General features: G+C 39.8%; 2 protein-coding genes across 3 annotated transcripts in view; both read left to right on the forward strand.

Moving 5' to 3' along the window:
• Positions 1–6569, forward strand: part of cop1 (COP1 E3 ubiquitin ligase) — a 17002-nt gene extending 10433 nt beyond the window's left edge. Inside the window, exons 11-20 of the mRNA XM_015056294.1 lie at positions 739–874; positions 1031–1174; positions 1875–1983; positions 2109–2190; positions 2601–2717; positions 3298–3415; positions 4569–4693; positions 4792–4952; positions 5097–5141; positions 5560–6569. Coding sequence (XP_014911780.1) covers positions 739–874; positions 1031–1174; positions 1875–1983; positions 2109–2190; positions 2601–2717; positions 3298–3415; positions 4569–4693; positions 4792–4952; positions 5097–5141; positions 5560–5577 — 1055 coding nt within the window. The 3' untranslated portion in view covers positions 5578–6569. The remainder of the gene's footprint in view (positions 1–738; positions 875–1030; positions 1175–1874; positions 1984–2108; positions 2191–2600; positions 2718–3297; positions 3416–4568; positions 4694–4791; positions 4953–5096; positions 5142–5559) is intronic.
• A 1308-nt stretch (positions 6570–7877) lies between these two features.
• Positions 7878–22549, forward strand: part of xrn1 (5'-3' exoribonuclease 1) — an 18771-nt gene continuing 4099 nt past the window's right edge. Inside the window, exons 1-35 of one of the 2 annotated variants that reach the window (XM_015056290.1) lie at positions 7880–8146; positions 9562–9794; positions 10056–10153; positions 10323–10432; positions 10514–10624; positions 10724–10809; positions 10902–10989; positions 11424–11592; positions 11815–11882; positions 12296–12433; positions 12562–12731; positions 14082–14171; positions 14334–14490; positions 15709–15828; positions 15922–16091; positions 16206–16323; positions 16531–16626; positions 16728–16831; positions 16963–17097; positions 17180–17342; positions 17670–17783; positions 18076–18174; positions 18261–18376; positions 18466–18612; positions 18868–18957; positions 19112–19247; positions 19342–19398; positions 19477–19609; positions 19685–19754; positions 20328–20520; positions 20617–20691; positions 20769–20852; positions 20955–20999; positions 21715–21795; positions 21910–22047. In XM_015056290.1, coding sequence (XP_014911776.1) covers positions 8072–8146; positions 9562–9794; positions 10056–10153; positions 10323–10432; positions 10514–10624; positions 10724–10809; positions 10902–10989; positions 11424–11592; positions 11815–11882; positions 12296–12433; positions 12562–12731; positions 14082–14171; positions 14334–14490; positions 15709–15828; positions 15922–16091; positions 16206–16323; positions 16531–16626; positions 16728–16831; positions 16963–17097; positions 17180–17342; positions 17670–17783; positions 18076–18174; positions 18261–18376; positions 18466–18612; positions 18868–18957; positions 19112–19247; positions 19342–19398; positions 19477–19609; positions 19685–19754; positions 20328–20520; positions 20617–20691; positions 20769–20852; positions 20955–20999; positions 21715–21795; positions 21910–22047 — 4077 coding nt within the window. In that variant the 5' untranslated portion in view covers positions 7880–8071. Of the gene's footprint in view, positions 8147–9561; positions 9795–10055; positions 10154–10322; positions 10433–10513; positions 10625–10723; positions 10810–10901; positions 10990–11423; positions 11593–11814; positions 11883–12295; positions 12434–12561; positions 12736–14081; positions 14172–14333; positions 14491–15708; positions 15829–15921; positions 16092–16205; positions 16324–16530; positions 16627–16727; positions 16832–16962; positions 17098–17179; positions 17343–17669; positions 17784–18075; positions 18175–18260; positions 18377–18465; positions 18613–18867; positions 18958–19111; positions 19248–19341; positions 19399–19476; positions 19610–19684; positions 19755–20327; positions 20521–20616; positions 20692–20768; positions 20853–20954; positions 21000–21714; positions 21796–21909; positions 22048–22549 lie in introns of those variants that run through there. The other variant, XM_015056291.1, reaches the window with a different exon arrangement.

Genomic DNA, 22549 nt, shown 5'->3' on the forward strand with positions numbered 1-22549 from the left:
CCTCGGTGAAATTGAGTTTGACACCCCTGCTCTAGCATTTCATGGAGGCTAGTTGGCTAATGAAATGTAGGTCAAATAAACATGGCGAAGTGAGACCATGTAAAACTATAAAAAGCTTAAAGCTGATTCTAAAAACAGAATGGAGAGAAGCCTGGACTGGGGCATTCTGGGTAGTTTGTAGACAGTGGAAGGACGACTGGTCCAGACTACCATACAGGACGTTGCACTTAACGATTGAAAAGATGTTTTTAGCATAACAGGAATCAAACTCTTCTGACAATTGGTGCCGAGCTCTATTTCATGTTTCCATTTTGGTTCTTGACAATTCATCTTTTGGGATGAATACGTCTTTACCATCACCCTAATCTTAAGATTCTGCCACAGATTCTTAAGCTTGCATGCAGAAGAAACATGTCTGGTCAGATATTTACTTTAAATCCACCAGAAGTATAAATAATATCCAGTCTGTGTGTATTATATAAAGGCCTTAAGCAAAATGAGATGTCAATGGAATTTATATCTGTGAAGAAATTGTTCAAATTTTAAATTAAAAGCAAAACATCAGTTCTCTTTGGGGATTTTTTTCCCCCATATCTTGGAAATGAAATAAAAAAAAAAGTACCACATTTAGTGATTAGGCAGCCACAGTGTAATTGCTTGTTAAACGAGTGCATTATGTATAAAAACATGCAATGTATAAATGTAATATAATATGAAGTTGAGTGTTGGTTTCTTCAGATGAGGGCAGGAACCTGAACCAGCTGGAGGATTTTATGGAGTGTTTGTCCAAATTCACTCGCTACAACACTGTGCGGCCGCTGGCCACCCTCTCCTACGCCAGTGACCTCTATAACGGCTCCAGTATTGTCTCGAGGTACGGAAAACAAAGGCTTCACTACAACTTTTCATGATTTTTGTCGTGAATCTCTCAATATTTAAACTTTTACTCTGCACCAAAATGATCTGACTTCATAAAGAAAGTTGACCAAAGCGAACTTGTCTGCCGCTTACTGCATGCCGTGTGTTTCAGCATTGAGTTTGACCGTGACTGTGACTATTTCGCCATCGCTGGTGTGACCAAAAAGATCAAGGTTTTTGAGTATGGAACTGTGATCCAGGACGCAGTGGACATCCACTACCCCGTCAATGAAATGACCTGCAATTCCAAAATCAGGTGAGTGGCATACAGGTTTTATTTTAAACTGATGTAGATACGTTTTGATTTACGCGGCTCTAATATTCTGTCGTGGAGTTGACCTGCATTCAAAGTCCAGATGGATAGAAGCTTTAAAACATGCTTGTCAAACAAGATGGCTGCCTTGACATCCCTCTGAACTACGGAAACACAAGGAATGCATTGGTCCTGGAAAAAAATCCAAAAATTAAATCGTCAAAACCCAAAAATTTGAGTAACTGATAAAATTGATTAATCATTTACTGCAACAATTCCCAATAAAATGCATAAGTTAAAGTGAGAAATGTGAATAGGATATAAATGCATGCTGTAGGCATTGTTTGTGTAATAAAATAACTGGCAAACACATGATGCCACCTTTTTTTTTTTTTTAGACCTAATTACCAATTACACAGTATTGTAACCTAATTATGAGCATAATTATGAGCTGTCATATCTACTAGTAAGAGTCAAAACTAAAAGCAGATTTAATTTGTTGTAGAAACAACAAAACAAAAGGTTCCAGTACCAAATAGCATATCAGTAATTAACTGAATACCAATGTGAAAGGTGCTCTCAATCTTGTTTATCTTGTTCTGTGTTGTTTGTGTTTTTCTTGTAAATCATCTGAGGGTCCTAAAAAGTGCTATTTAAATTTGATGTGTTATTATTTTTATTAATATTATTCCTATTTTTGTAGCTGTATCAGCTGGAGCAGTTATCACAAGAACCTTCTGGCCAGCAGCGACTATGAGGGCACCGTCATTTTGTGGGACGGATTCACCGGCCAGCGGTCCAAAGTCTACCAGGTGTGATAACCCCACTGCTTGCTTATGACAAGCTGTGGGCGTCATACTTTATTTCTACACGTCATTGGAATGGTAGATATGCACTTTTTGCCAGTCTTATAAAGTTTCATGTTTTATTTTCTCAGGAACATGAAAAAAGATGCTGGAGTGTCGACTTCAATCTGATGGACCCCAAGCTATTAGCCTCCGGTTCTGATGACGCTAAAGGTAAAAAATAAATAAATAATAATAGTAAGGTGGCCGCCTGTTAGATTTGCATTCACTCTTGCATAAGTTTCAAACCTGGAGTCTTAGTCAAGCACAATCGAGTGGCCAAAATTATGAAATTTAAATGTGGCGACCTTGAAAATGCACCAGAAATTATCTGTTCATTCAATCCCTGGGGGGGTTTCAGGCACGCAGGGCAGCTGGTGACCATCTCAGGTGGTCATTGGGCGAAAGGCGGGTTACACCCCTGGCAGGTTGCTAGTCCATCCATATTTTAAATGACAAATGTGGGTGAATTGAATTCAAATGGTACACCTCTCAAACTCATTTTTGTGTTGGAACAAATATTTGGACTTCCAGGAAAAAGGAGTTCCTCCAGAGTTTTGTAATGTTTTGATTTTCCTCTGCAGTGAAGTTGTGGTCAACCAATCTTGACAACTCTGTGGCTAGCATCGAGGCTAAAGCTAACGTGTGCTGTGTTAAATTCAGCCCAACCTCCAGATATCACCTGGCCTTCGGCTGTGCAGGTAAGTGAATCGTGCATCGGCTGTGGATGAGAATGAATTTTTATTCAGTTAATTTTCTGCTGTTGCATGTTTATTCTGTGCTGTCAAGTTTAAACTTGTTTCTCTTTCGATTTGATGTATTATTTTTTGTGGTTCTCACCTCCCACTACATTAATTCCTCTGCAAGAATGCTACATTTCTTCTGTGGTCACACACTCCTTGGTGGTCCAGACAAACATTTATACCCACCTCAAATGAGAGTAGGAATCATAATAAATGAGTCTTTGCTATCACTAGCATTAAAGAACAAAAACAACCGGCATGGAAAATGAGCCTCTGAGGTCCACTAAGAAAAAAAAGAAGAAAATCTTGACCTTGCCCAAGCAGGAGTTAAACTCCATCAGTAAAAAAAAAACAAACAGATTTCAATGATGAAAAACGTTTCTTGTTACAATTCAGGTCCACAGGGAGGACATTGCACCACGTCTTTACTATGTCTACAAACCTCTGTGGTTTCTGAATAGAACTCAACAACACACCACTCGCTGCCTCATGGACGTTTCTTTTGTTTTTACCCTCCTCATGTTGTTCCCCCCAACAGATCACTGTGTTCATTACTATGATCTACGCAACACTAAGCAGCCAATCATGGTGTTTAAAGGCCACAGGAAAGCGGTGTCCTATGCCAAGTTTGTGAACGGAGAGGAGATCGTTTCTGCGTAAGTTGGAATCATCTTCAGATACATATACATGTTTTTTGTATTTTATTTTATTTTTACAGTAATGTCTAAGATGAATGTTTTACTCAAAGTTTGTTACCTGAGTGTTTTTGGTGCTGATAATTCCTCCAACTCCAACACTGTTCACAAATTAGAGGCTATGGTCATGCTTTTAGTATGTTTTTAAGTAGACATAATTAAGATTCTTTTTCTGGCATATATATTTATGGTTCACTTTTTGTTTCCTTCACTGATGACATCAACCCAAAACACTGGAAAGGCTGCTAATTCCTTTAATGATGCCTTTTCAGTTAATTATTAGCCTACAAATGTCGTACACTTGAACATTTACAGCCCAAGTTCATTTGAGTTCCATCTGCTGGCGTCATTAGTTTAGATCAAGCCTATAAAATCCAGCACACATTGTGTCCGAGCCCCGATCGGCCCCGACTAATCAGCTTTAATTACAGGGCCGACCCAAAGTAAGCCCGACATCTTTTAATTAAGATTTTACTGCTTTTGTTTTTGGCTTTAGTTTACTAACTTTCAGCTCCATTTTGTCGCTCGTTGTACCCGGTGAGTCAAGTACAAATCATCTGGGATGTGTGATTGATGGGAGCGGAGCAGAGTTGGGCTGCCTACCCATCTACTGTGCAGTGTGCTGCTGTTTTTGTTAGTCTAATTAGCCTATGTACCTTACCTTATTTCTGTCATAAACAGAGTAATCTGCCATTTCCTCTACTTGCACTATAAGTAGATTAGCAAAACTTTATGTTGTGCATCCTCGTTTGGTTTTCTCTGTCCTGTATGCATTGTAGCCTATTAAGCGCTCCACAGAAGCTCAATCCCAACTTGACCATCAAGAAAATAATTTGGACCTGACCCAGTCCAAATTTTGCATTTGAGTTGGGCTCAAGCCACAAATCTAAACTCGACGAGCCATCCATCCGTTTCTCCCTGGAATGCTAAGCTTTCTGTAGCTGATTATCACTTTTCACTGTTCAGAGGAAATGTGAGTTTCAATCAGTTGTAGAATGAGAATCAAGCCAGTAGTTAAACATTAAGAAAAAAAAACCGCAAATTGAAGTGTTTTAACTACTAAAAATGTTCCAGTTTATATTAATTTCACATATTACTTTGTTGTGATCTGCAGGTCGACAGACAGTCAGCTGAAGTTATGGAACGTCAACAAACCTCACTGCCTGCGCTCCTTCAAGGGTCACATCAACGAGAAGAACTTTGTTGGCTTGGCGTCCAATGGAGACTATGTTGCCTGTGGTAACAATTCACTCTAACGATTGACTATTTCTCTACAGAGCAAAAGATGTCAATTTAAGTATCACATTTTCTTTTTGGGTTTTTGTTTCTGTCACTAGGCAGCGAAAACAACTCTCTGTATCTGTACTACAAAGGACTTTCCAAGACGCTGTTGACATTCAAGTTTGACACAGTTAAGAGCGTCCTGGACAAGGACAAGAAGGAAGACGACACCAACGAGTTTGTCAGCGCCGTCTGCTGGAGGGCGCTGCCAGATGGAGTGAGTGACTGACGACACGGAAGAATCTTTTAGTTGCAGGGATTTTTGTGAAACTTGTTGTACTATGTAATCACTTAGTGAAAATGTTTTCTAAACATGTACTGAACTTGTCTCTAATATGTTTTTTGTTTGTTTGTTTTACAGGAGTCAAATGTTCTAATTGCTGCAAACAGTCAAGGAACAATCAAGGTTTGTGTTCAGAGCATTTTTGTGCTCCGCTTTCTTTTTACATCCTTAGGGAAATTTGAGACGTTCAGTGGAGCTGGGTACAGGGATTGAGCATTTAATTGTTTGTAGACAAAGTTTCATACATTTGCCTATAATTCCCAAATGGAAGTGCAAAGCAAACCAGACATTGACCAAAATTGAATGCATCACATTGCATTTGTTTTAGTTTTGTGTAATTGGAGTTGTATTAGCCCCATCTGAAGTACTTTCAGATGATGTTTGTTGGTGTATATAAACGTTTTGATGTATTTTTAATATAATATAATTAATAAAAACGTGACTTGTTTCCTGTCCTTATGCTGTAGTAGCATTGTAAAACCTTCACAGATGTTATGTAACAAATAAAACAAGTAACTCTGCGCTGCTTTTCTTTTCATAGGTGCTTGAGCTCGTCTGAAAATCTGACCGTCTCTATTGGACTTCAGAACTGCTTCCCTGTGTGGCCGAAGGACCAGATGGATGTAGGAAAATCTCAGGCTGCCTGCCGAGCACCAAGAGAGCTAAAGCAGTGAACTGATCTGCTCTTATTTTAATTTTAAATTTTAGTTTGGATTATTTTTCTCGGGCAGCAGGACAAACTCGGGACCAGTTCATCAGTAAAGTGGGTGATTCCTTTTTTTTTTTTTTTTTTGCAAAAAAAAAAGGACTGAATTTGAGGCAAAAAGCCAAAGGAAAGTTTTTTTTTTGTTTGTTTTTTTGTTGTTTGTCTTTTCCATTTGTCAGCATTATATTTAGTTCAGTAAAACACCTCTTTATTGTTTTAGGTCAAATCAAACTTTCTATTTTGTTTTTTAATCGAGCTTCTTTTTTCAGCGGCACATCCAGCTTAATGTTACCCGTTTGGTGCATTTTCTTTTAAAGGCCAAAGCACAAAACAGAACGGCTGCAGAAATGTCTTCAGAGAAAACTTTTACCCTATTACCCATCGTTGTTTAACTTTTTGTTTCTTTTGTTGTATGTAGTTTTTCTGTTTGCCAAATTGGTGAAAAAGCAGTTTTAATAAATATAACTTGAATTTCATCCACACGTTTGTCAAAAATCACAGCGAGCCTCGCCTTAATTTAAGGCGGCTTGCCTACGTGGAACTGGAATATTTGTTGTGTTCGGGCTGTTTGTTGCTTGATAAAAAAAAAATCATAACCTCACAGAATCGGTTTTAGTTCTTTTATAGTAGCAACAGAAACTTTCTTCACGTACTGTAGGCTTACAACCTATCACCTGAACTGAGCGGCACTGTAACTTGAGAACTGCTGTCGGTTTTTGTGGTGTGATAATCCATTAAGTCACATGGAGGGGATTGAAGAAGCACCACCAAGACCTGCCTATTTTATGACTGAGTGAGAGAGGTGTTTTTGTATTTGTATAACTGAATAAATTATTTCAGAACAACCTCTTTTTTTATTCCTTTGTTTACTTTTATTTTAATGGTGAGTGATCACCCTGGATCTGATCCTTCACCCAGTTTGTAACTTAACCATCCTGCAGTCCTGGCGCAGTCAAGAAGAGCGTGGCAGATATGCAACGGGAGAGTATTAGGCTAAATGTCTGAAGTACATACTGGGTTTGTAGAAAGATTTCTTAAGATTCCTGTGATAATGGTAAACACTGAGAGTTAATGTGTGGCTTCTGAATGGTTTTACTTCTCTTATCCAAACATTGGTTTTTGTAATTACGAGGAGGGTCTGCTGACTTTAGATCTGTAACTACCCAAATGAGGATTACTATGCAATACCCCCAAAATGGTTTCACCTCTATCTGTACTCCTTGGCATTTCACACAGAGATCGGGGCTTTTGTTACCTGCTGGGAAGAAATTTCTTTTGTGTCAGCTGCTGGATGTTTCTCTAAGCCAATTTCACACATAACTTGGAAAGTAGCTTGAAAATGAGCAGAGAATTAGGTTTTGACTTACTCTTCAGTTGCCCTTTTTTAAAAAAATATATATTTGATCACAACTTTCTAATCTAAAATCTATGTAGGTAAGTAAGTTTAATCAGATGGATTGCTCTTTGTTTTGAAAAACGCCTTTCGCCTCCCCACACACCAAAGTTAGTTTTGTGTGTGTGTGTGTGTGTGTGTGTGTGTGTGTGTGTGTGTGTGTTTTCCCAGTAATGTGTGCTTATAAGCAAATTCATGTTCCTTTAATGAAATTAACATTGTAGCAGACTTCCCATGCAGATGTGTGTTTATATAACAATCGTATAACAGCTGATCTCAGGTAATGTCAATCTCGTTAACTGCTGTTATCAGCTGGACTTCTGTTAAATTAAGTCACTCACTTTGAAAGGCGTGAATATTTATGCAATGATTAACTTAATCTCTTATTTGACCTCATTTTAAATAACTGACAGTAGTCTAAAAATATACTTTCACTTTGACATTAAATAGTATTTATTTTAAAATTATTTTGAGAATGTTTTTGTTTTTTTTTACTAGATTTAAAAAAAAAAGCCCTGAAAGAAGGTAAATAATTTCTCTGGTTGTCCAAGAAATTAAATTAAAACAGAATTAAACAACCTGGAATATTCTGATAAAAGTGACTTCAAGACAAAGTGTACAAGTTGGAAAACATAGAAGACGACATCAAAATGTGATTGTAATTGCAGGGTTTTTACAATACTTTTTAAAAAGCTTTATTTAGGTTTCATTTCTCTGCATTCGAGGTGAGCCAATGATCCCGGAACTTTCGTTTCCCGAGCACAGTCGGAATAGTTTAGCTGTCGGACTACGGACAACAAGCTAGTTAGCGGCCGTTGGAAACAAAACAGAGCGAGTTTTACTGATTCTTTATCAAACCTTCACTCTGTTTGGTCGGGTTCGTGGCTAAACGGCTCGTTTCCAGTTTCGACTGTTTGCCGTGCTCATACAAAAGCTCAAAGTCTGCTAGTAAAGATGGGGGTGCCGAAATTTTACCGCTGGATTTCTGAACGCTATCCTTGCCTCAGTGAAGTTGTCAAAGAACACAAGGTAGGAAAGCTTTTAGCTGTTTGCAGCGGCCCGAAACTTTTTAATCCACGTAGCTCCTCTGTGTTTTCTTTATCATTAAACGGCTCTTATTTCTCCAAACAATCCATAGTTTATGCATTATCTAAACACATTACAGACACAAGGTCATTAGCCACATTCCTTCACTAATTGTGAGCTGGTTTGGTAATGTCCTCGCACGGTTTGACTTAATATTAAAAATAATATTTTTAAAACTTGTAATTCGGATGTTAGTTGAGCAAGACGGTTCCAAACAACAACTCAGTCATTTGACATGTCTGACCGTAGTATCGCGATAGCAGCGGGCAACATAAAGTGGCAAAGGGCAAAACATGATAATAGCTTTAGGGTTTTGCTTAAATACTGCGCTGTGCTGCATTTGTGTAAACACAACTACTTGTTTGAGCTCACATTTCGTGGTAATGTGGTGTTACTTAAATCGCTCCACATCAGTGACTCAGCGCAGTATTTCAGTTTTTCTACTGTCGTTTCATCAGTGTTGTTCTTATTGCATCAGATAGTCTTCTATAAGTAAAAATGAAAAACCTTGACAGCTTTATTTTATACTTTAAAACATTACCCGCTAATCTTGATGGTAGTTATGGGTTTTGACTGGTGATCCTTGAAGAAAAACATCTACTGTAAAAGAAATTAAATAGTTAGAAAGTGGACACAGTCTGAAAAGTAACACACACCGACAGGGTCTTACACTTATAACCATGGAAAGATGTGCAAATATCACTTAAATTGTTTTATTGTTCCATTGAATTTTCCCCCAAAAAATGTCAATGTTAAATCCAGTCTAAGTTAAAATTCCAGTAGTGTTCAATAGACTGAAAATATAAAACTATACAGAAAGCCTCCCATGGTTGACTTGTCTTCCTCGACATTTCAGTCTTTGTGGATTTCTATAAAAATAAATGGAGATTTTTTTTCTTTTTTTTTGATTGGCATTCCCCTGTTGAATAATTGTGAGTCCTCGACCATCTTTCTTTAAATTGCTGCTGTAGATATAAGCAAGTTTAGATCAATTATACTTAAAATGCATGTTCTTTTGCCTTTGCAGTATGGAAAAGTGACTAAGAGAAATTGGCCTGTTTAGGTTAGGAGTATATTCACATCCAACATAAATACTATGGTATACATTACTGCTTTAAAATTCCTAGACATTTTTGATCAACTTGTAAAAAAAACAACTAAAGTACCAATTCCAAACATATATAATTTATCCTTTAAAAGACAAGTACTGAAAAAGCTGGATTTTTCTAAAAAATTTTCAGTATGATATTATGTCCCCGGCAATAAAATACATATTCATGCAACTTTCTTTGACAGTGTTTTTTTTTTTTTTTTTTAATCCATGAGCTACTGACTTAATATTTTCTTTCTACCTGCAGATTCCAGAATTTGACAACCTTTATCTGGACATGAATGGCATCATCCACCAGTGCTCTCACCCAAATGACGAAGACGTCCATTTTCGCATCTCCGAGGAGAAGATCTTTGCGGACATTTTCCACTACCTGGAGGTACTGTTTCGGATCATCAAGCCACGCAAGGTCTTCTTCATGGCTGTGGACGGTGTGGCACCAAGGGCAAAGATGAACCAGCAGAGAGGACGCAGATTCAGGTAGAAACAGACGAGGTCAATGCATGTAAACTGTATATTTTTGTTGTTTTTCTCGTTTGTTTGTTGTTGTTTTTTTGTTTGTATCTTTATTTTGATACAAATATAGATTATTCTCAGTTTATCTCATCTGAATAAGAAGAAACTACAGTTGCCTAAATAGAACAATTACCGCTTGTACTTTAAAGGTTAAATCCATCAAAGTACAAGCAGAGACTCAGCCTGTTATTGTTAGTCTGACTACTCTTTTTCTTTTGCGTCCAGGTCCGCCAAAGAAGCAGAGGAGAAGATTAAAAAGGCTCTGGATAAAGGAGAGGTTCTTCCAACAGAAGCTCGCTTCGACTCCAACTGTATCACTCCTGGTAGGTTTGGGCTAAAGCTCTTCTCACTGTGAACATTACTTATTTAAAAAAATCAAAAGTCATTTTCTGACTCATTGTCTTAATTTTGACTTGTTTTAAAACTTTTGTCATGTGTGATTCTTACCAATCTCGAACAATGTTCACTGTTTTTCTTCTAAACTTCTTCCAGGCACCGATTTTATGGCGAGACTACAGGAACAGCTCAAGTACTTTGTCCACAACAAGGTGTCTACAGACAAGCTGTGGCAAAACGTCAAAGTCTTCTTGTCGGGTCACGAGGTTCGTTTTGACTGCTGCTGAAATGTAAGGCTTAGCAATGGTTCGAGTTGACGTTGATGTTTCTGTTTTTTTTTTTTCTAGACACCGGGTGAAGGAGAACATAAGATCATGGAGTTTATCCGTTCCGAGAACGCCAAACCGAATCATGATCCCAACACCCGACACTGCCTGTATGGCCTGGATGCTGACCTGGTACGCTTCGAGTTGGTGTAAAAGCGAGGATGTACATTGCCTCTCAAACTCTTTTGAAGCTCATCTTGTCCCCTTTTTTTTTTTTTTTTTTCTTTGTAGATCATGTTGGGCTTAACCAGTCATGAGCATAATTTCTCCCTGCTCAGAGAGGAAGTCCGCTTTGGAGGAAAAAAATCCCAGAAAAGGTTCTTTTTTTTCTCCTTTCTGTATTGGTTTTCTGTTCTTTTGGGCTGTTGTGATCGAGTGTTTTAAGCCCAGCTCGTTTCTTCTCTTCCAGAATAACGGCTCCAGAGGAGACGACTTTCCACCTGCTTCATCTGTCTCTGATGAGGGAGTACATCGACTACGAGTTCTCAGAGCTGAAGGTGTGGCACACTTAAACACAAAGCTATCCAAATGGTACATTTACATGAAAAGTGACCACAAGTAATGTTTTCTTTAAATTTCATGTGATAGATTAACACAAAGTAGAAAGGAGATGGATAATTAGTTTTCAAATATATTCATTTCTTTATGTAGACATTTATTTTATGTTTATTTTTCGCGCATTTTCCATTGGGAAATAGCTCGTGTTCAGTCAGGTTGGATGGAGAGTGACTTTCTAATCTTGACTTTGACTGGGCCATTTTATCACATGATTATGCTTTGACACGTTTCAATTTTTTGAGAGATGATTGAAGTGTGAAAAATGTTCCAAGGCTACAAATAGTGCTGCATGCAGAGGAAGATCTATTCATCTATTGAAGTACACTCTATACTCGTTGTAATCTATGCTCTTGTGTCTGTGACTGTTTTTCAGCGTCATCTGGGTTCTGATTATGATCTGGAGCGAATAATAGACGACTGGATATTAATGGGGTTCCTCGTAGGAAACGATTTCATCCCTCACCTCCCTCATCTTCACATTAATCATGATGCTTTGCCGCTGCTGTACAAAACTTACGTCAGCGTACTGCCCAGCTTGGGGGGTGAGGCACTAACACACAAACATGCACACCCACATAGTTATATTACATCATACATGTTTGACTGCATGTGTCTGTCCAGTTCATATGTGTGTAGCTTTAATTTCTGTCTGTTCTGTTCTGTTCTGTTCACACCGACCTCAGAATGTAGCAAGATGCTTTCTTTATCTCGTAGGTCATGATGACTGTTCATTGATTAAAACAGAAATCTCTTCATAACTGCAGGTTACCTGAATGAGAACGGCTACTTAAACCTCAGAAATTTTGAGAAATACCTGGAGAAACTTTCTGAGGTAAGACAGTCGTCAAAAAGTTGCCTTTAGTTCCTTTTTTTTTTTTTTTTCTTCCTCATATCTTTATTTTTTCCTCCTTCCTTCCTTAAGTCCTACCCTTCTTGCGTCCTTGTGTCCTTCCTTCCTTTCTCCCTCATATCTTTACATTTTTTGTGCCCTTACTTTGTTGCATATTTGTGTCTTTCTTAACGTCCTTCCATCGTGTTTTCATTCCATCCTTGCTTTGTCCTAGCTTCCTACCTACCTTCCTTGTTTCCTTCCCCCCTCAATTATTCCTTCATTTTTGCTTCTGTCCTTCCTTCATTCTATTCCTCCTCCCTTTCTTTACATGTCCTTTTTTCTCTTTTTATTCATGAAAAATGTGAAGGAATCTTGAGTAATCTTTTTCCCATCGCTCCTCTGAATCCTCCTAGTTTGACCGGGAACACTTTAGCGAGGTATTTGTAGACTTGAAGTGGTTCGAGAGTAAAGTCGGCAACAAATATCTGAACGAGTCGGCCGGTCTGGCAGCCGAGCAGGAAGCGGCGATCCAAGCCGGGAGAAAGACGGAGGTAGGAAAGCAAATATCTGAACGATATTTCAATTTAAAGAAACTGCCATGTTTGATTCTTAGCTTGGGTAATTTTGAAAATTGTTCTTTTAATATTCACTCCAAATTGTCGTTTCTAATAAATTAAAGGACTCTTCTATTCATCTCACCACCTTGACCTCATCGGAAAAAGTGACTGAACAAGAAAAAGACGACGTGGCAGATGAGGAGGAGGAGGAAGATGAGATGTTTGAAACAGAGTTCAGACAATACAAACGGACGTACTATATGACCAAGATGGGCGTAGATGTGGTGTCTGAGTGAGTGTCATTCAAATAATTCACCATTTAATAGTTGGCGAGGACGATTTTTCTTTTTAGAAACATACGTCCATCTCTGTGCGTTTGTTCTAATATATGATAGTTATGTTTCACGCTTCTAAGAATGGACTGGTTTTAGCTTTCAGATTATTTCCCTTCAGGAGCTTGTTGGTTGTAGCTAAATTACAGAGCGGCTTGTCTTGTGTAGGTGTCTCCAAACACACCTGCTATTGTTTTTTGTTCTTTTTTGTTTTTGTTTTTTTTATGCTGGCTCAGCAGCACAAAGTGCCAGAGGGTTGAGCAGAGTGAAAATATGTATCAGAGGTGGCAGCATTTGATAACTGCATCCAGTCACATGACCGACTCTAATGTTTTGGAGGAAAGGTTGTGCAACCAGTTTAAACAGATTCTTCTGGAAACTATGAAGCTGGGATTTGATGCAAAAGAATAGAGTTTAAAAATAAGAATTTGGGCAAATTATTGAGTTTCAAGATTTTTATTTTTATTTTTTTTTAGTTTCTCATGACAAAAACGTACAAATTGAACTTTGTGCCATTTCACTACTTGCTTGTGAATTAGACCTTCTTACTCCAGGGTTTTAGTTCAGTGTGGTTTAGATGCTAAATAGCATTAAAGAATTATTTATTGTCGAATACATCAGGCTTTTTTAGATTATTTTAAAGCTCTAAGGCTCATCAATCAGATCTAAACTCATGGTGTCCATACATCCTTAATAAGTCTTAAATGTATGTATACAAAATTAAGGCCTTCAAATATCTTGAATTTATTTTTAAAATTAATTAAAGACATTTTAATGTCTTGAATTTAGACCTGTGATTAATATGTTGATCGCAGGTCTTAAATTCTGTTAATAATGGTCCTAAAGAAGTCTTAAAAAGTCTTAAATTTTAAGTTGTACTGAAAAAAATAGTCCAAGCTAATTCTGAATTGAAAGCCACTTTCATCATTGTGCTTTTTCACGATTTGTGGAATAGACCGGTAATAAAACCCAAACACAACAGCTTCCTGTGTGGCAGCTTCCTTTTAAATGGAGCAAAGAGCTCTGCGTTTCCTCTTATTGACAAAATAAATTACGAGGCACTATTTAAGCACAGGCAGTTAGTGACACCATGAACATCGGTGGCTGTCAGCAGTTCTTCTTTGTTCAGATTATTCTTGCCCACCTGAACGTGGAAAAATCTCAATGTCGGCTGCGTGCCACCTTAAACTAGCGCAGCATGTCATCTGTGACTGGCACAGGTGGACCTGAGCGACAAACCCAACGTCAATCACTGATCACTTCACCAGTTTTCATCTTTTGATTTGCGTTTTGATTCCACTTATTTGCAGTGAATTTCTCGCCAAGCAAGCCAAGTGCTACGTGGAAGGCATCCAGTGGATTCTTCACTACTACTACCATGGTGTTCAGTCGTGGAGCTGGTGAGTGCATCTCCCATATAGCGAGGGTTGCTACAGCAACTACTCGCTCTTTGGTATTTCTAACCCAGGTTTGAGTTTCACTGACATCCCATCGCCTTTTGGAAACGGATCTCACTTTCATTTTGGAATCGAGCTTTAAATAACACGTGCACACCTCTGCAGGTACTACCCTTTCCACTACGCCCCGTTTCTGTCGGACATCCGAAACATATCAGAGTTGAAGCTGACCTTTGACCTCGGGAAACCCTTCATGCCTTTCCAGCAGCTGTTGGCTGTCCTGCCTGCTGCCAGCAAGGAGCTGCTCCCAGAGGGCTACAGGGTAACTCCTCAAACACCAACACACAGTCTGTCGACATGCTCAGAGGCGCACCGTGTGGACGTATGAAGGAACTACACTTATTCACCTTTTTACCCACTGATTGGCTATGGGGCAAGGAGAAATGCAAAGGTTTTCACAGAGTTGGCACAGGGAAACATTAATGAAACCGAAGCGAGACTATAATAATATTTAGAATATAACTGTGACATTTACAACTCAGCTTTCTGAATTAGTCGCAGACGGGCATGTTATAATTAATAAGTCAGATGTTCAGGCGCAAACATTTCCCCCAAAACTTACAGAACACCACACCCATGAAATGCCTCGTGCAATAGTCCTTATAGAGAAGAAAAAAAAAAAGCTCCCTGACGTAAGTTTTCCTTTGAGGTTTTTCACTTTAAAGTTCCTTCACAAGTGTTTCGAAATAACATTGGACCCAAAATAATGCAGCCTTGGTGTTTAAACTGACACAAGAGAACAGGATGTTGCATCATATTCTCCCCCAGGTCTGGTGCATATTCCACCAAAAATGCTCCTGTCAGCGTGTGGCGATGAATCACAGAGAAATCCTTGTCCTCGTTCTCGTCACGGCTGAAACGCAAAACTTTCTCATGAAGACTATAAATTAAACTTCTTGCTGGAAACTTTGAAGTTTTGCTTAGTGACGGCTCAGCCTTTTATTTTATTTAATCTTTTTTTGTCAGGATGGTCTGTGTTCCAAATAATAAGCCCAGTGGATCATATATGAAGAAATATGCGAACAAAACATTTTATTTTATGTTTATTTACTTGTTCATTTATTACCGTTTCACACAGATTATTTTAGCATATGTCACACAGTAACGGAGAGAACCGAACTAAAAGTATTGTGGATTTACCGAGGTTTTTGTGTCCTTTGAAGATGTCTCCCATTTGATGGATTACAGGCTCAGCAATTAATAACGTTTAAAAAGTATTTTTCATTTTTAAATTTTTTTCTTACTAAAAACCTTTTCATTCATCCACGATACAGATGTTGTTTTTTTTGTGGCTTCCATGTTTGAAGTCTGAACCCTGCAGGAAATGCCTGATGTCCTGCTGGGAAGGGCTTGGAACCCGTCGATAACTGCTTGCAGTTCTAGTGATTTTTTTGTAATTATAGTATAAAAATGGCCAAAAGAAAGTATGGAACAGTAAAGTAGGAAATTCAGATATTAATCTGTCCTTATTATTTATTAGGACTTGATGACCAGTCCAAACTCTCCCATTATCGAATACTATCCTCTTGACTTCAAAACTGACCTCAATGGAAAGCAGCAGGAGTGGGAAGCTGTGGTGCTCATTCCGTTCATAGACGAGGTACACACACACACACACACACACACACACACACACACACACAGAACTTGAGGCCATTAGTCAAACTTATTAACTTGTCTGTCTGTGAAAAAGACGTGCCTTTTAGCAGCTATGGAGCCTTTCAGTTCCAAACTGACGAAGGAGGAGAAGGCCAGGAACCGGCACTCAGAGTGCGCCATGTACTCCTACGACCCAGACACGGACTTCACATTCGCCTCCTCCCTGCCGAAGCTCTTCCCAAACATCATCCATTGTCACGCTAGGTAGATTTACGCATTTTATCCTCGGAGCTTCTGAAAAAGGTCACAGCTGAACACCTTTCAAGGGCATTCAGAAAACTTCTGCTCTGTGACTCTGAGTTTCTTCGGCTGTTCCAGGGAAGTCCAGATCCCCATGGACGCCTGGCATGTGCCGTCAGACCACGTCAGCAAGCGCGTCGACCGCTCCAATTTATACTTCTGCGGTTTCCCCACTCTGCACCACATCAAGCACAAGGTGGGGGAGCCTATTGACGTTTATCACAGTCTAGAGTTACTTCAGCTCAAATTTAGCATTTATCTGAGGTTCCATAAAGAAGGGTTTGTTTCAGTTTCATTCAGCTTTGAGAGAAATATTTAAACTCTGCAAGTATGACATGCTCGATCCAGGTTTTGAATTCTTTTTCTTTTGCATTTCTGACATTTTCTCATTCACTGCCTGTAGTTTTATAAGAAGAAGAGCGGAGTGGTCGTGTTCCAGCAGAGCAGCAGAGGAGAAAACATGATTCTGGACATCCTTCCCAGTCAGGACGGGGAAACGGTGAGCATTTGTTTTTGTAATCCCAAACTGATCACTGCTAAGAACAGAAATCGAACCACTGTTTTTTTTTTTTTTTTTTTTTCCCTTCTCTATTTCTTTAGATATGGGATCATGTAGCTGCAGACCTTTTGGGGAAGCCTGTGTTTGTCAACTGGCCCCATCTAGAGGAAGCTCGTGTTATTGCGGTATCGGACGGAGAAACCAAGTGAGAATTTTGACATCCCGAAAATGCATTTTTAGACGCCTCCTCTCCTCAATTGCACTCCTCATTTATCTTTTGGTAAATTTCAAATTCAAATCTGTAAAAGCAACCAAAATTTGCAACCCGTCTTTCAGATTTGCTCTAGAGGAACCTCCTGGAGTCCAACAAGTATACGACAGGCCGTCCAGTCCTCCACCCACTAAAGTGTCTTATCTATCTGACAAAGAGCAGAAGGACTGGGTGAAGGACGTCCAAGGAATCACTGAACAGTAATTTGTGCTTACCAATAAAGCAGAATGATTCTTTTTGTCTGCCTCAGATTAAAGTTTTGTTGTTGTTTTTTTTTCTCAGTTTCTTCAAGAGGAAAGGCATCGCAGTGAACGAGACAACCGTGCTTTTGTACGGTCAGATGCTGACAGGAAGGAAGTACGTCCCTAAAGCCTGTGGAGTGGTGGAGCTGGAGAAACAGTGGGCCAAACAGGTTCTCCCATTCGCCTACCAGACTGTGGTTAAGGTACCTGCATACAAACTCAGTGAAATAACGCGCCAGTCAGAACCGAGGGAACAGTTGTAGTTAAAAGTAAACATTTTTTTATCCTACTTGTGCAGGAATTTAGTTCAGACCAAAGCTGTTCAGTGGACGATGCTGCAAGGCGTCATATGTTAAACTCCCCACAAATATTTTTTCTAAGAAGTAGAGATATCCTTTTCAGGACTTTTTGCTCTTGATAGCAGTCATTTAGGGTTTGCTGAGGTTTACTCTTTATTCAGTTTTCGAATAGAACATGGACGTCAAATTCATGTAGCCTGTAAATACCGTCAGCTCTCCCCTCATTCTCAGGACATCAAGGCCTTTTACTCGTCTCTGACCTGCTTTAAGAGTTTGGATGAACTTTTCCCTCCATCAACGACAGTCTTCATGGTGGGAAGCCCTTACTATGGTGCCATGGGAGAGGTGAGTCGTCAGCCTCTAAGGGATCGGATCATCGATCTGCCCCAAGTTCTGCTTCGGTATTTGGCCAAAAAAAACAAAACAAAAAAAAAAAAAAAAAAGCTAACAGCCTATAAAAATAAACCATAAAATCCAATTACTATGTTTTTCCCCCATTACTTTAGATCTTTGAGGTAAACTGAAGTTCAGCTTGTTTAAATCACAATCTCTCTAATCTCTAAGTTTCTCTTTAATGATGCTAGTTGGGTAGAATCGGTCGCATTAACACCAGCTGCTCTTTAAACTTTTCTTTCAGGTTCAAGACTCTCAAGACGTCATCAAAGACGGTCGGATACGGGTGGTTTTCAGCGTGCCTCACGAGCCGCAGCTGGAGCACTTGATCCAGAATCAGCATGTAAGACCCCGTTCCTGTTGAAGACGCGTCGCTTTAAATCACAGAACGAGCGTCCGTCCTCATTTGTTTGTGTGAATTTTCCCCAGAAATACTCAGTCAAGTACTGCCCAGGCTACGTCCTGGCTTCCCGCCTCGGCGTCAGCAGCTATCTCGTCTCCCGCTTCTCGGGAAGCATCTTCATCGGCCGAGGCTCCAAGAAGAAGTTTGTGTCCGAATGCTCGTTGGTTGGCTTCAAATGCAGATCTTTGTTCTTGTGCTGAGCATGCTTTTACACATCTTCACTGTGTTCAGTCCGTGCGGGGAGCAAAGAGCTAACGTTGGGCTCAACCTGAAGTTCAACAAGAAGAACGAGGAGGTTCCCGGGTACACCAAGAGAACGGAGAAAGAGTGGCTCTACTCTGCTGCCGTGGAGGAGCTGCTTGCTGAATACCTGGACAGGTACAATCTTTCTCTGCTGCTAAGTTTTCTCTAGTCCAAGCTCCTGGCTGCAGGCCTCGATTCTATGGCGCGTTTAGATTGGCTCCACCTATTGGTCGGCTCCATTCTGTGCAGTCATGCCGCATAAAGCATCTGTTTTCATGTCAGATTTATCGGGTTGTAAAAGTTTTTTAAAATTAGCGAGTGCCTGCGAAGGTGAATTGCGTCGAAAGGCAATTCTTTATTTCAACATTTCTGTTTTTTCTATCTTCATAGATTTTCAGAAGTTTTCGATGCAGTGTCCAGAAACAGTCACGACGACGTGTTCTACGAAGACGACATCTGGCCGGGAGAGGATCAGAACGGGTGAGGACAAGGAAAACATTCGGACCTGACAAACGAGACATTTAGAGAGTTGAACATCTCCCTTCTCTGTCCCAAAAAACACTTGATGCACGGCCACAAATAACATTTCTTTCTTAACTCCCTCATGTTTTCATTATTTGCCTTCCTTTCACAGGGCGGAGAAGGTGGCTGAAATCACCTCGTGGTTGAAGAGTCATCCAGTCAGCTCCACCAGCCGGGCGTCATGTGACCTCCAGGTTCTGGACTCCGCCATTGTGGAGAAGATCGAGGAAGCCGTGGAAAAGACCAAGGTGAGCGTCTCGTCCTGTGATTTGCTCCTTCCGATCGCAAAGCATCGTCTTCGTCCTCGCCGCATCCGTCTCACGGTAACTTCTCCTCCCTCAGGTGAAGAAGAGCACCAAGAAAGTCCGCGTGACGGTCAAGCCTCATCTCCTGTTTCGGGTCAGCGACGCCTCTTGCTGGTTTGTTGTGTCACTGGTTGCTATGTGGTGAATAAAATGCGATGCTGCTTGTGCATAGCCCCTGGAGCAGCAGCAGGGCGTGGTCCCAGACCCCGACGCCGAGTACCGGCTGTTTGACAGAGTCGTCAACATCAGGGAGAGCTTCACCGTCCCACTGGGACACAGAGGGACGATCATTGGCATTAAAGGAGGTAGAAACACTCAACTCTGCGTGTAATCTAGTAATAAAGATGTTACTTCAAGAACATCAATCATTGTGTCTTCAGCGGACCGCGAGGCTGAGGTTCTCTACGAGGTTCTGTTTGACGAGGAATTTGCTGGAGGTCTTAACATCAGGTGAGTTGGTGTGCTTTTAGGTTTGGGGGGATTTTTTGTTTCAAAAGATGTTGGTAAAACTAAGAAAAAAAACCAGTTGGTTCAGATCTTTAACATTTTTCTGAGCAGAGATGAAAGGCAGGAGAAAACCAGCTGTAAGAGATCACAAATTCATGAAGTCTATGAATAATGAGTAAATTAAGTCCAACTGCACGAGTATCAGAGTCACACTAAGAAAAAATTGTACAAAATTAAATTAGAAGAAAAAGTTTAAATATTACAAGAATTAAAAAAAAAAAAGTTGTAATATGACTTTATTCTCATAGTTTCTTTTTATTTTCTTAGTGTGGCCCTCATACTCAGGGCCTAGTTTAGTGTAATTTTCCTGTGAAATTAGTGAGGAAACATCATGAAGACCAAGAACTGAATCGCCGTGTTCAGGATTAAAGACGTGGAGGCATTTAAACCAGAACGCGAAGCTCTGAGCGTCTCAATAAGCACCGTTTAAACTCGCAGCCAGACGTGTTTGCAGTTTCCCAGCAGGCGCTGCTCTGGTCAGATGAGAGCAAAAACTCGTCCCGTCTCTCTGCTCAGGTGCACCTCCCCCCGCGGTTACCGCCTCCCTCCCTGCGCCCTCATCAACCTGTCCCACGGCACCCGGCTGGACCACGGCTCCCACAAACTCACCGCCATCGTCAAACCGCAACCAGCCACCAGCGCCAACTTCAACATGCAGCGCCTGGCGGGCCTCAACCACTCGCCTCGCTCGCCCTTTGTACCCACCCAGGTGAGAGAGGGAACGACTGCAGACGTTATGCGAGATGAAGTAATTCTCGACTTTTTTATTTTTATTTTTTTAACTGCTTCACCTCCTCATCTGCAGCACAACAAGAACGCCGTGGCGCCTCAGGGTAACAAAACCCCATCTAAAGGTCCCAACCAGAAACAACAAGTGAAGGTAAGTACCACATGTTGCTTCATGTACGTCAGCTCGATTAAAACAGTGTAAAGACTTGTGTTTGTGTCTCCATCCAGTCTAAGGAGGAGTACAGCAACGTGTGGCAGTCGCTCCAGAAGACCGGTCCTCCCAGCCAGCCTCCAGCTCACTGGCACAATAATGTTGGTGTCTTTGTTTTTTTTTGTTTGTTTGTTTGTTTTTTTGTTGGAAAAGATGATCAGGTTGTTAGTCTTGTGGTTAATTTTAACTTTTCTGATTTTTAGGAAGCAGCTTTACAACAGGGAAAGAATCAGCGTTCCAGTAAAGCTGTGAGTAAACACAGATGCTTCACAATGAGGCAAAACTTCCTTAAGAAGTTTGTTCGAATTTTGCTTCAAAGTAATTTAATAAATTATAAGCAAAATGATCTGCTTGAACGTAAGGAATTTTAATGAAATATACATACAGCGGAAAATGAAAAATTATCTTTGTAATGAAAAGAATTTAGAGTAGCAATGTCTTTTTGAATAGATTTCATGAGCTACTTTCAGGTTAATTCCAGAACTTTGGAATAATGTAGAAAAAACACATTTTAATTGACTGAAAGGTAACAGCAACACATCATGCCCCAATATAGTATTCAAAAACAGAGAAATGAAGTCATTATAGGTCTGTTGAGTGTTTCCAAAACGGCTCCTAAGGCTTTGGGGCTCGAGTGAACCGCAGTGGGAACCATCCACCCAATCAGAGCTGTTTTCATAACTACCCGTTAACACACTTAAAATATTAATAAATAGCTAATTCGATGAGTGGTGTGCTTAAATTAAATAATATTGAACATCTTTTTGCAATAATTTAATTCGCCAGAATACAGATAAAACTGCTTTGATTTGATGGATAAAATTATATTTAAGCACACAACTGTTCTATTTAGGAGCTTCAGTACCACATACAACGTTACGGGGGGCTGGATTTGGGCCCCCGGACCTGCAGTTTGACTCACACGCTCTATAAGAAGGAAACGCGCTCTGTTTGTTTTTGCAGATTCCAGCCAGTGGCATCAGACTATTAAAGAAAAATGAAGACGTCAACTCATTTTTCCCTCCAAAGAACACAGCTAATAAGGTTCAAGCAAACACAAACTTCTGCTGACATCTTTATGTTACCATTATGTTAAAAAAAAAAAAAAAAAAAAAAAAAAAAAAAAAAAAAAACACTCCTTGTGCTTGGCTCTGACAGGGCACCACTGAGTTTGAGGTTCTCATTGCAAACCTAAAGATCTCCCAGGGCAACCAGCAAACCCCACCGCCTCCTGCCCCTCCAGAGGAACCCAGCAACCAGTCAGACGGCCCGTTGTCCCCCCAGTCCTTCGCCATGGTATGTACAGAAGGTTATGATAAAAATAGTCATACACTGTAAAAAACACAAAATCATACCTAGTAATTTAAGTCTAGTTTCCAGTGCAAATATCTTGTTATACTTCAAGTAAGACAAACTAACTTAAAAGTAACTTTTCAGCAAGGTATAGAGGCTTGTTTTAATTAAATAATTCCTTAATAGTGAAGAAAAAGCACATGTTCTATTGGCAGACAAATTAACTTGGAATGTGGGAAAAATGTTCTGCTAGCACTTTTTCATCAATATTAAGGAATTAGTTACTTAAAACAAGCTTCTGTATCTTGCTAAAAAGTTGCTTGTAATTTAGTTTTGTCTTATTTCAAGATATTTGCATGAGAAACTAGACAAAAAATAGATGTTAAGATTTTGTTTTTACAGTGCACTAAAAAGCTTGAGGCTGAGTGAGTTTTTTTTTTTTTTTTTTTTTTTGGGGGGGTTTTTTGAAAAGGACCCCTGGTTTTGGAGGGGGTGGTGGAGAGTG

Source organism: Poecilia latipinna, unplaced genomic scaffold (genome assembly GCF_001443285.1).
Source record: "Poecilia latipinna isolate Pla-1442-1.1 unplaced genomic scaffold, P_latipinna-1.0 Scaffold1372, whole genome shotgun sequence".
In the NCBI taxonomy this organism is placed as follows: Eukaryota; Metazoa; Chordata; class Actinopteri; order Cyprinodontiformes; family Poeciliidae; genus Poecilia; species Poecilia latipinna.